This window comes from Poecilia mexicana, unplaced genomic scaffold (genome assembly GCF_051168715.1).
Source record: "Poecilia mexicana isolate PSO_F unplaced genomic scaffold, ASM5116871v1 scaffold_12, whole genome shotgun sequence".
NCBI lineage: Eukaryota > Metazoa > Chordata > Actinopteri > Cyprinodontiformes > Poeciliidae > Poecilia > Poecilia mexicana.
The window spans coordinates 6,258,018-6,271,127 of NW_028263381.1; the positions used below are offsets into that span (position 1 = coordinate 6,258,018).

Genomic DNA, 13,110 nt, shown 5'->3' on the forward strand with positions numbered 1-13,110 from the left:
TCTGTTGCAATAAGCAACTCAAAGAATCAAATGATAAAACGAGCTCAATAACTTCCATTTACATGATTCATAGTTTTTCTCTTTTCTTTCCCTCTACCAAAAATTGGTCAACAAACGTCTTCAGTCTCAACTAGCTCCCCCTCTTTTTTTTTTTTTTTTTTTATTTACAATTTTGTTCAGACTTCATAATTCATTGTATTTGTTTCTGTTGCTTTGTCTTCCAGTCTCAGTGTTAAATGTTCTTTAGAATTTAAAGTTTATTGATTTTTAAGAATTGGTTCTTGCGTTATTATGCCATTACCATTAGGTTACTTGAAAGTGGTCTATAAACAACGGTACTGTTTATCGCAATAACGTCTGGGACCATTTCAGTTTTGTTACCGTGACAGGCCTAACAAGTTAACAGCGGGTTTTGAATTTTGCTGTGGCAGGACTGTTTAATCTCATTATGTGTAGTTTTCTTGTGAGACTTTGTTGCTTTGAGTCGCATGCAGTCATCTTCACTGTGACGTAGTGAAGATGCGGCCATACAGCTAATCACATTTTTTATTAGGTTTGTTTTCTGATAACTAGCTGCTAATATATCCTTGCTGGTCTGACGACCATAAAACGTAAAAGCAGGTTTATTCCCAGTTGGCTGGATGGTATTTGTCTTGCCCATTAGCTCACCTGTGTTAACCAGTATGATTTTTAGTTTTATATATTTTTTTTTTTGTTCATGCGTTTGTTTTTTGTTCATTATGTCTCGCAATGCATTCTCATTAGTCTTAAAAGGTCTTAAATTTGAATTGGTGAAACCTGCAGGAATCCAGCTACATGATGTTGCTCTGGGTTAAAATGGAAGCCCTGAATCTTGACTGAATGAAGACCACTGGTCTGAAGCTGATTTGATGTGGTTAGCTGGATGATCAGCCATGGTAACAGTTTACATTTCTTTCCATACTAACAAGTGTAATGAACTTTAGAATAATCATTTCTTCAAAAGTCATTTAATGATTTAGCTTTAATTACAAACAGATTTTTTTAAATTTAGTCTTAACTCAATTCAAACTCATTTCTTGGTTTGCTTTGTGACTCGATGTTTGTTCAGTATGGAGCACTTCTAACTGCAGAGTCCTTCACATCTAAAAAGTGCTAATTATAGGGCACCTTTGTGTTTCCCCTCACAACCAATTTGGTAAATTGCCACAACTAATGGGATTTTATGTAATTTAAGTTTCACAAAACCACATCACACTGTGGCCTAAAAGAAAATCTAGATTGTTTTTTAAAAAAACAAAACAAAAAATTCTCACATGCCATTCAGTTTTCTTTTTGTAGCTTAAAACGGCTTTTATTTTTGATGGTAAAAATGTAGCTTTTTTTTTTTTAAAAACAACCAACGAATACAATTGGACAGATGGCAAAATTACGACTGTTTTAATGCACAAGCCATTTTATACAAAACTGCAAAAGAAGCACCACAATACCACATAGGGCTGTCGATTTACAGTGTGCTGTCTTTTTAAATTCACAAAACATCTAAGCGTGGCTGTACATAAACACACAACTGACCCTAGAAAGGCCCGCAATACATTCAAATAAAAACAAACAAAAAAAACACAAAAAGATTCGGTTAATTCACCGACATGTTGCCAGCTTCATGTTCTCACGGTTCAGTGTGCATCTGAAATGTGCTTGCTGTGAAGACCAGACGTGATGATGAACAACTTTTTGGTTTTTTTCCAACTTTAGAAACCATTTCAGTATGGCTAAAGTTATTTAACCCTCCCGCAGTCCTAGCTCTACATTCGGGAAAAGCGAGGCAGATGTTACGGTCGTCAGTTCCCAAAACCACAGGGACAAAAAAAAAAAAAAATCAGAAAACTTCACACGGGGTCCACTCTACCTCTTTTAGGTCAGCAGGAGGTTTAACAACAGGTGGAAAAGGTGTAATAATATATTAGGATGTGACAAAACCAATAACCAATCGTTGCTTAATTTAAAACATCACATGTAGTCTTGCGACTCGTCTCCACCTCACTTCCACGTCCTTCGGTGTGCTCCGATTACGTTTACAACTCCAGAGGATTATGCTAAAGTGCAGAGCATGACTGCTTCGAAAAGGGTTAGAAGTGAAAACAAGCTGCCGTGTGCACAAGATTAAATAAATAAGATTTTACGACACGAATTAAATATCATTGTTTTTAAGAGATCAAAATATTCCCACAGGCTGTAATCCAGGGCATGCTACATGATTGTCCAGCACCAAGCGACGTCCCACAAGGAGTCTGTCCTCCAGGAGTTCACTCTCTGATTCCCATCAGTAGTTTCAGTAGGTGGGCCTCCATCACCTGTTGAACTGAACACACAAACACGGATTTGTTTCAAGTGTAGAACCAGTAGATGGCGCCACATGACCAAAGAAACAAACCCCTGAGAAACGGCAACGCTGAAGGTTTGCTTAACAGCCAGGTGTTACATGTGCATCTTCAATGGTTCTATGCTCGGGAAAGAGTTATGTCCCACTGATGGATGTGGTTTTGGTGCAAAAATGTACCAATCAGCCGCAGGATTTAAAGCCGGTTTTTTCAAGAGCCGAGAGGCCACTCTATGATTAAGACTTCACTCCAAAAACAGAATTAAGTCAGATTGCAAATGCGGCAAACCTTCATTTTTAGATCATTTCTGTGGTTTGAAGAAACCAAAACTTAAGTCCTTGGCTCTAATGTCAATCGCTACATTTGGAAGAAAATGTAACAATTGTTAGGACACTATCTCAACTGGTAAGTATGGGGGTGGCAGCATCATGTTGTGAGGGAGGTTTTGGTGGCTGATGCTCCTTATGAGACGGCATCATGAAGGAAGAATATGAGAAAATATTGACACAACATCTCAAGATATCAGTTCAGAAAATATTTGATTTATATTTAGACAACAGGGGGAAAAAAAATGTTTGTTTTTTTTAAATGTAACTGGTTTCAACTTTAGCCGGAAAAAAAAACAACAAACAATTGAGAGGATGAAAAATATTTATACTAAATTCCAAGTTGTATTATTGTTTTTAAAAATCACTGAAGCCATTTCCTGGATAATTATAATTATTCTCATCTTTGATGAGCATGTAAACCTCTAACCAGCGCTGTATTTAGAGCTAAACGTAGCAATCAGACACATTTATTCCTCACACACCGTTTCGATGACCCATAGCCACGGCCATATCCATGGCGTTGAATCCCGAATCCGACTCTACGGTAGGATCGGCGCCGCTATCTAGAAAACACGAGTCACATTTCACGTTAGTGTCGGATTAAACAAAACAGACGGGTATTTATACTCTCGAAGTCATTACCTGCAGATGAATTTTCCTTACCTAACAGAATCTCAACACAGCGCACGTGGTTGCCATGGACAGCATACAGTAGAGGGGCGCCTCCATTCTGAGGAAGATAAGTTGATGTTTAAACAGTGACGCCCAGAGGCCGACCAAGGGAGTTCAACATTGTTTCCTTCCACAACCAGATCTATGTTAAACACATCAACCACAATGGGATGCAGCGGACGTGAATCAAGCTCATACCCAGTCGTACTCATTGACATCCACTCCGCAGTCGATGAGCATCTTCACTATGTCTGTGTATCCCTTACTGCAGGCCAGAGAGAGCGCACTTTCCCGCCCTTTGGCCAGCAGATTTGGGTCAGCCCCCTGCAGCCAAGCGAGAGAGAGAGAGAGAAAGAGAGTGAATGTTTTCAGAGTCGATTCAATAACCGCTACGTGCTCCGTTTTGTTCTGCCGTACGTTTTGCAGCAGAAACTCGACAACGGCGATTTGTCCGTGCGCCGCAGCCCACATCAGAGGGGTGAAACCTTCGTCGTCTTGGAGATTGATTACGGTCTCTGTGAAAAGAAATACACCTGAGATTAAAATCTGTTGGAGGTAGCAGAGGTACAAGAACAGGGAACTGTGGGTACACTTTTTCTGTAGTTCATGATTATTAGGTCTAAATTAGCAATTATTGTAGTGTTTATGTCTTAAATTGTTTTGTTCACATTATAGAAGGATTAAAAGTGATATTAAACAAGTTACACCAAGTTAGGCACTTTTTGGCTAAAGGCTGACTGACAATGTTGAAGTTTTTTCCCCTATGGAACATATAAGATGTAAAAAATATCCCTCTATTTATTGGATAAAATCAGTGTTGAATGTTATAGAAAATTAAGGGATTACAAGATGATCCCTGTTTACAGAACTAAACTTCATCAGTAGTCATAGTATTGAGGTGAGCAGTCTTGGAATTGTGGAAAACTGAACGTGCAGAAAAAGAGGGTACAGAGAACAGGGCCCTGAGGAACACACAATGACAAGAAATTGCTTTTACTGAAAGACAAAACTATACATGCTCTAAAAACAAAGATGAACTGCCCACCTTGTTCAATCCTACTGGCCAAAAACACCATTTCTCCCTGGGCTGCCAGCTGATGAATGGATAAAGCTGGAAAATAAGAGGAAAACTTAATGTGTTACACTTCCGATTAAATGATACAAGTAAAAAAAGAAAAAGAAAAACAGCACTTACAGTGGACCAAAAGTGGTGTGGAGGAAACCTCGTTGCCACGGTGTTTGTTGGTCAGTGTGGTAGACTGTTTGATCGGGGAGAAATGTTTGGTGGTGGACGGCGTGTAAACGTGACGTACTTGTATACCTGGCGACGGTGAGGTTTGGATGTTGCACTCAGCTGAAAGGAAGAAAAGAGATCTTTTAGCGTACACACAGGATGACTTCTTGTGCATTAAAGAAACAAATTTCCACTTAGAAGGCAGATCATACCTTTAAACAGAACGGAAGCCACCTCCAGGTCAGAGTTCACCTGGTCCTGAATGTTCTTACTGTCCTCCTCGTTGAGAGACTTCACAAATCTGGAGCAAACATTCATGTCAAAGCGGTTGGGGAGGATGAACTTGATGCCCATGGCCACATTTTGAGGGCTTGGCTCGTCGGGGGTCGGACCCACCGACTGCTCGGTCTTTATGGAGCTCAGGTCAGGCATCACGCAGATCCCCTCCATGTCCTCAGCGACCAGGGGACAGACAGCGGTCCCCTCTACAGCTGCCACGGTAACGTTATCCATCCTCTTATCTTTCACACAGCTAAGGCGGACCAATAAGAATAATGAAATACAAAGCTATATCTCGGAGCTATCTTCACTGAACTCAAGGAGTGCCAAAATACAAGAATTAAACTAAAGCAGCATTTATTTTATTCATCCAAATGCCCACAAACCAAACTGTCAGTTAGCTATTTGTTAGCATGTTATAGCATATTGTTGCTCCAGCTTTCTGTCAGTCATACTTACTTCTCGGAAAATAAAACATGTTCAGTTGTTCAGACTTGAAGCTTAAACGTCACCAGCGTCCGAGTAGCTAAATCGAAAAAAATACAACATGACGCTAAATTATAAAATCGTCATAAAATCATCGCTGCAGCTTCGGTGTTTTGATAAATATGCGCATGCGCACTTTGATTCTGGGTGCTCTCCCTTATTTGGTTCTCCTTGGACTTCCGGTGTTTTCGGCTATCCAACAGGTGCACACTCAGCCGCGGTTTAGTATGATGATGCATTCAAGTCGGGTCGTACACTGTATTTTAAAACTATTATCCCTCCCCACCCCCAGGACTTTATAAATGACATCCCAGAGTATTTGCAGGTAAGTTTCATGTTGTAAAGATTAAACATTACATAGTAAAATCAAATACTCACCAAAAATAATCTCAAATCTGTACATGGCCTTAGTTTAGATCTCATTTTTAGCAGTGTTTAAAAATCGGGCACCTTTTTGCTCAGAACTAGTGTGTATCTATTGTTTTGACCAAAATACATGAAACATTTTCAATTATTTGTAATTTGCGGTGCATCTTGCTGTATTTTATTAAATTCCTTTGACAAATGTGAGAAAAGAAATATTCAAGATACTGAGCAAAGCGCTAAAGTTAGACATTTTCTGGAAAAAAAAGTTATTTTATCTGAAGATTTTTGCAAAAAATTAACCTAATTTATGCCGTTGTTATTACACTTCTACCAACAGATGGCGCCAATGTCAAGGTGAAAATCAAATGTTACCTTGAAATTGAAATTGAATTTATCTTAAATTTATCATTGAATATCGGCTTCACGTGTATGGAGAAAACTAATTAAAAACTATACGTTAGTGGTTTTGAAACCATAGTTATAGGAGAAAAAAGTATTTTTTGAACTTGTGGTATAAAAATGTTAACATGTTTCCAAAAAAAAAAAAAAAAAGAAAAGAAAAGAAAAAAAGAATACTTAAATGATCTGGAAGAAAGAATCTGTAATTTCTTATCAGTCTCTGAGGACTCTATTTTTAAGCTGCGACTATCAGTGTGTTGTAAGAAATCTTTTTATAGAATAAGACAAACAAAACATTCAGAGTTGGTTAGTGGGTGGATGAAAATGCAGTGGGGAGTGATTCATGACACGTTTCCTCCAGTAAAACTGTCATTTTCAAGGAGCAGAGCCAAAAAACACATTGTAGACTATATAAAGCAGTGTTAATATAAAATAGCCAGAAAAACACAAAAATAAATAACTTCTTAAACTGATTATCACGAGGTCTCTTCTCTCCTAAAAGAATATGGCAACAAAGGACATACTTGGGAATTTGATTAGAGTGAAGTAACAATGCACCTCAAACAATGTCCGTGTGAACAAATAGGAGCAAAGAATAGATGTTTGGGTAAACAGTACAGTGCTGCACTACAGCTGGTGAAAACCAAACACAGTAACACCTCATGTCAACAGTCAAACACGGCAGAGGAAACTTCACCATTTAGCCACGTTTTACAAGTTAAGCACAATCTAAACGCCTGCTGATTTATTTATCATTAATACTGTTTATGACACATTAATAGGTTAAACAAAATACCAGAACAGTTCATTATAATATAAAATATAAAAATACTGACTGAATGCAGTGAAATACTGGGGTAAGAAGAGGCACTATTTCCTCTGTGTACATTAGTACAATTGTTAGCCTGGTCTCCGTGTGCACTGGCAGAGTCTCACCATGTACTCCTGCTTCCTTCATAATTGTGATTCTGCGGTAAGACTTGAAATTCAATTTAAGCAGACCTTCTCCATCTAATCTAACTAAAATGTAGAAAATTTTGGAAAATTTTTTGCCCCTAGATATGAAAAGCTGGTCGAATAACCCAGTAAAAGAACTGTAATTGCAGCAAAAAATGTTAATCAGAGTAATGATTCAGACAGGCTAGATTACAAATGCACAACACAAATGCAGAACACAAATGTAGAACACATTTTTCAAATCTTTAAGCTTTGTATTTATTCCAAACAAACTGTGTTGAATTTTGTAGTTAGAACGTGACAAAATGTGGAAAGTGAGCTAGTTTGAAATTTGAAATTTTGTAAGAAATACTCTGCTTTAGTTTAGTTTCAGCTCTTGCTAGTTCTAGTGGTACCTGAACACCACACCAGCATGACTGAAATTCACTTCACTTGTGATTGGTCACAAACGTTGCAGATATGATGAAGGGACACTGCATTGCAAAGATCTTTAGTCGACTTTTGCAAACCTCCACTCCCCTGTCCTGTTTGAAAAACAAAAACAAGCAAACCCCCACACAGTGATGCTGCCACCACCGTGTTTCAATCCTGCTTTTTTGTTGTTGGAAGTGTCGCCGCTTTTTGGCCAAATGACATCACTGAAGGCTGGTGTGGCGTAACACAAGCTCTCCCAAGGATTTGAAAACTCTCTAACCATTAGCACACAAAAATGAATCGGATTGAGAAAAGCTTTATGTACTGGACTGGTGCATAACCAGTAATCTTACTTTCAGGTAGGTGATGTCACTCGTCTCTTTTCTGAAATACATCCTGATAACGTTTTTCAGTTTTTCAAGTACAAGGGCGCAGTAGTGTGACAGGGAGTATTACCGCATCATAGCGCCATTGTTCGTATTTGCTTGTTTACACTGACCAAACCGGTTCCGATGTCTTCTTTCAACACGTCTGCTGAATTAAAAGTTTCTTTAGATGTGAAGAATCTGCTGCTGCCTCACCCTGACTCATACGTCTGACTTTATGAGACAGATGCCTGAAGGATTTTTGAAGAAGGCTTCATTTTTTTTTGCCACAACAAAGTCAGTCAGAAGTAAAATGTCTGCGTGTGTACAACCCTAAACCCGTTTTTCTTTTCTTTTTTTCTTTTTTTGCTGCTGCCTGCAGCATCCTCTAATTCAGTGATGGCTTTTAATCTTCTTGATATCAGCTTACGTGGTTCCAGATAAGCCGGAACAACATTCAGGTGTACTTGAGAATTTTATTTGGATCTTATAGTGACAGCCATAGTTTGCAGTGTGCTTTTAAAAGATTATAGTGGATCTCTTTATTATGAGGTAGCAAACGCAATTGCAAAGTGAGTACAGTCTTACGTATTTGCAGAGAAACAAAAACCTTTGCATACATTTTTGACATGCATCAAATTCTTTGACTACTGCATACTCTGATTGTTGCTTCAAAGGTGTATCTCATCCTTTTGGCCCACATTTGTTGCCGGAAAATAGGTATTACATTTTTTATTTTTAACCACATAGTGAAATTAAGCTTTAAAATAATGTCACTCTCAGTGATATCTCGGGGCGAAGTTTGTCTTTGCTAGCACAAAATGAGATGTAGCTAGTGTCAGAATATGAGAATTTTCTGCACTCTTTGACGGTAATTTTACGCCAGACACTATTTTAATTAAAAAGTAAAATTAAACCAAATTTTAATTTCAGCTTATCTGTAAGTCAAATTGATCATTCATATATATATATATATATATTAAAGAATTTAATCTTGTTTAAGTTATTTTTAATTATGGGTTTATGATGAAACAATCCAATTACAAAAGGAAACACGGATTTAGTTGGACACCAAGTGTATGTACAGAGGCAATAACAATAGTAAGAGTGACGTGATAACAGTCTCTAATTGGTTGAAATTTACAATATGACACAGTCATGAAAACAAAATTAGAGGTGTTTAAAATAACAAAAAATTCTATTCAATGTAATAATACTAATATTTTTTAAAGTAAGTGGAAGTGAAACTGACAAAAATGACTAGAGTAAAAAAGTGGTAAAAAAAAAGGCAATTTAAAACTATTTAATAATTATCTGATTTAATTAGCAGAGAGTTGAGCAAGCGGACAAACAGAAATATGAAGTTATGTGGAAATTTTGGTATTTTAAAGAACAGAATAAAAATAAGCTTAAAGTAAAAAAAAAAATTAGCCATCCATCAGAGAAACCATGGCAATTCAGGAAGTCAGTGAGTTGATGCATTCTGCTACTGTTGGGTTTCCTTAGACATTTTTTAACCAAATTGAACAATAAACTAAACTCGATAGCATTGTTTGACCGCTAGGTTCAATTCAAATTGTATGTAATTGAAATATGGTGTAGCAAAACTACTCCTAGAAGGACAGCGGTTATGCCTACTATCCTAAACATAATATTTGACCGTTTACTGCCTAAAAATCTTAATAAGATAACAAGAAATGCTTTATGTAAGACTAGACGTAGTAGGCAAAGTACAAATGAATAATAGACGTCATGTGACGGGGCCGTGGGACTCGTCCTGTCTCCCTCCTCTGTCCTCCTGCTGCAGCCGGTGACTGACGGAGAGAGAGGCAGGGGGCTGGACCGCAGGAGAGCAGCCTGGAAACAGTAAACCCTGCACGGCGACACCTGCAGACATTAACTCCTCGTGCTTATTTTAGGTCCCCCCCCTCCACCCCACCAGTACAAAAAGAAAGAAGAAGAAGAAAAAAAAAAACCGCGGATGAAACCGAAGCAACTGGTGCGGAATGAGGGCGTGAGAGTTGCGGGAATGTACGGAAAGCCGAAGCGAGACTGAATTAACAGAAAGTTCTGCGACGGACGACAGCGGAGACGACATCAGGTAATGGCAGACTGAGTCATTCTCATTCAGAAAAACCCCCACAACAAAACGGTGCTTTAAACAGCTTTTTAGATAGCTTCGCATTCCCCCCCCCCCCCTCGTGCTGCTTTAATATTAATGAACTATCTCGCGTGCGTTAGTTTAATTGATCTGTTTAGACCGGTGCGTTCACAGGTAAGGAGCGGAGCTCGAGTTGCTCCTCTCACAAGCCACTCTTTGTTGTGATCCTGCACACATCATTTGTTTGTTCTTGTGCATTTGGGAGGTTGCATGAGTGGCTTTCAGCATAAGTCGCTTTATTGTTCCAAATGAATAAGCCTCGATTATGATGATGTTCCACAGGCTTCTTAGTTTGACAATGTTTTGAAGCTTCGATCCGCCATAATCGGTGTTTTAAACAAGGACTCTGACAAAAACAGTCTGTGCTCTTTCTGCTTTGAATGCAATTAGACCAGTGACATCACAAAAGGCACGTTTTGTTTTTAAATGGATATTTAAGTTTCCTTCCAGTCTGTCCTGGTATTTTTAACAAACAGTGCTCTATTTTTGTCAAATCTTTCTGAAATTTCTTCAGTGTTCTCACATATTATTCAAATCTCAAAAGTAACTTTTCAGCAAGATAAATAAGCTTGTTTTAAGTAAATAATTCTTGAATATAGATATTGAAAAAGCACCATTTAGGCTCATAGATAATTTCCCTTATAACATGGGAAAAATATATTATTAGTGAAATAAGTAATTTTTATATTCAATAATTATTTACTCAAAACAAACTTATCTATCTTGAAAACTTAAAAAAACTAACGTATCTTGCTGATAAGTTAGTTGCATGCTGGTTTATTTTAAGTGCAATGAGATATTTACACTAGAAACTAGTCAAAAATACTTTTAAGATGTTGTGTTTTTGCATTTTGTACCTGTAGGACACTTTATGCCATTTCCATCTTTCTGGTCAACATCACAGGAAAGAAATGAGACAAAAAAGTCTAATACTCCACAATCGATGAACTCAAGTAATATGAGATCCAAATGCACTCATTTCCTTCGTACTGACAAATCACGTAAAAGTGATGATGAGGCAATATGAAATTCAAAAATGCATTTATGAATTTCAAATACACAGGAATACCAATCATAGGGAAAGCTTCAAATAGGAAACTGTCACTGTACTTGTCGCAGTTTGCTTCAGCAGCAGTATCCATCTCGGCTTGGGAGTCACCCGATTCAAACTCCGTCACAGACACTAAGTCGTCAATCGGCGACAATGCTAATGCAATCCAGATTTCTCTCAAAATCTGCAAAGAGTCACTTATCTGTCACAATCTTCATCATTGCCAGCTGATGAAGCTCGGTTCTTGTGCAACTTGTCATGTCATCGACCAAACTGTAAACTAAGCAGAGTTTGCAGTTTTCCTCTTAACTCCAAACGCCCTCTGTGAAATCCTACATTAGAAATCCAAACATCATCAGTGTTTACGTGGTAACAGATTTGCTAGTGGTAGAAAAATACATTAGAGGATAGCATCTTTAAAATAGCATCTGTCATTGGTTGTTTACATTCTGAAGTGAAGCCAAAACCTGTTTCCTGCATTGCATATGACGACTGCATCACAGTTAACCGGGAGGAAAACTCCTGATACATTTGCATCATTTCTTCTTAATGATCATGTTAGCGCTCATTAGCGCCGTGTTAGTCTCCTTCTTGCGTGTGAAATGCGCAGCAAATTAAGGTGTAATTGCATCAGGGAGCTAGTTTAAAGCTACTTCTTTTCATGCAGTGTGGCAGCTTGCCATGCGAGAGGAATTACATAATCCAATCCCACTTCACCTGGCAAGAAAGTGCAGGGCGTACTCGCTTACATCTGAGAACATTTGCATAGCATTCTTAGCTGTCAAAGACGCTCACCGAATGCCTTTTGACAGCGTGCAATCTTCTGGTGCTTGTAATCTCTTTTCCCACGCTGGGTTCCGGGGGGAGCCTGGCCCTAAGCCAGCTCAGGTTTCTGAGTCACTGTAAGCTCAGGGCCAGGACAATGACAAACGTAAAGAATTGTCTTTGCAACTCATCCTCTTCCCAAGTTGATTTTTTTGTTTTTTTTGTTTTTTTGTCTTCGTTTGGTTATCTGATCGTCTGACGGTTTGACATCACGGTAATTGTTGAACTCCGTAAGATCAGAGCCAGGCGCCTCTTCATTGTTTGAACAGGTGCATTCGGGTCATGCCCTTTTATTTTTAAAGCTTTTGTAAAGGAAAGCGAAACGGAGCGTTCGCATTTGTTGACCTGACGGGGCGGAGCCTGTCAACCCGCGCCAATGTTTACACTACAATATGAAATGTAGACTCGCCTGTTGACTGATATAGTATTAAAATCGGAGACGCCCTTGCCTGTGGTATCTTCTCCTGAAAATGCTGTATGTGTCTTGGTTACGTTATAGTGTGCAAACCTGGTAGGGACCTTGGTGCTCTAGGGTGTTATTTCCTAACCCTTCCAGGTTTAGACGCATAAAAAAACAAACAAACAAAAAAAACACTCAAAGGGAATCACAACTCCCAGAATATGCATGGAGAAGTGTTTTTGTCTTAGTGTACTTGAAATAAGACAAAACTAACTTACAAATAACTTTTCAACAACAAAAAAAATGTTGCTTGTTTTAGTTCAATAATTCCTTAATATTGATGAAAATGTACTAGTTCCACTGGCAAATTATTTCACTTATAGAAAAAAACGTCTTATAATAATAGAAATAATCTGCCAATGGAACTAGTACTTTTTAACTAATTTTAAGACAATTTTGACTAAAAACAAGCTCCTATATATTGTTGAAAAGTTACTTGCAAGCTAGTTTTGTCTTTAAAGTATATAAAGACATGTAATCAATATCAATAGATAATTCATCTGAAAGAATATTCAATAATTTCACTGAACTGCACAGCATTCTGGGGGATGTAGGCAGACGAAATACTTTAGCTGATCTCTCACGGCCAGCTAAAAGCGAGGTGGGTGGCCTTAACTAACTCACTCTTTGGTTACTTAGCAACGTACTCTGCAGCATTTGCAAGGTTTTGCAATTGTTCCTCATAAAGTCTTAAAAATAAACAACAGAGTTGCCAATAAACATTGTGTGTTGCAACAGCTAATGAAAAAGAG

At 38.1% G+C, this 13,110-nt stretch overlaps 2 protein-coding genes across 2 annotated transcripts in view; one reads left to right on the top strand and one right to left on the bottom strand.

Moving 5' to 3' along the window:
- Positions 1-1,306: 1,306 nt before the first annotated feature.
- On the bottom strand, positions 1,307-5,530 carry ankra2 (ankyrin repeat family A member 2). The gene is made up of 9 exons (XM_014997117.2): positions 5,334-5,530; positions 4,808-5,127; positions 4,557-4,715; positions 4,407-4,472; positions 3,779-3,876; positions 3,560-3,685; positions 3,353-3,419; positions 3,172-3,252; positions 1,307-2,341 (listed from the first exon to the last, which is right to left on the bottom strand). The coding sequence occupies exons 2-9, from the start codon at positions 5,106-5,108 to the stop codon at positions 2,286-2,288; spliced, it is 954 nt and encodes a 317-aa protein (XP_014852603.1). The 5' UTR covers positions 5,109-5,127; positions 5,334-5,530; the 3' UTR covers positions 1,307-2,285.
- A 3,358-nt stretch (positions 5,531-8,888) lies between these two features.
- The window catches only part of arhgef28a (Rho guanine nucleotide exchange factor 28a), a 48,681-nt gene continuing 44,459 nt past the window's right edge, over positions 8,889-13,110 (top strand). The window contains exon 1 of the mRNA XM_088010824.1: positions 8,889-9,962. The gene's annotated coding sequence lies outside the window, so the exon portion shown is untranslated. The remainder of the gene's footprint in view (positions 9,963-13,110) is intronic.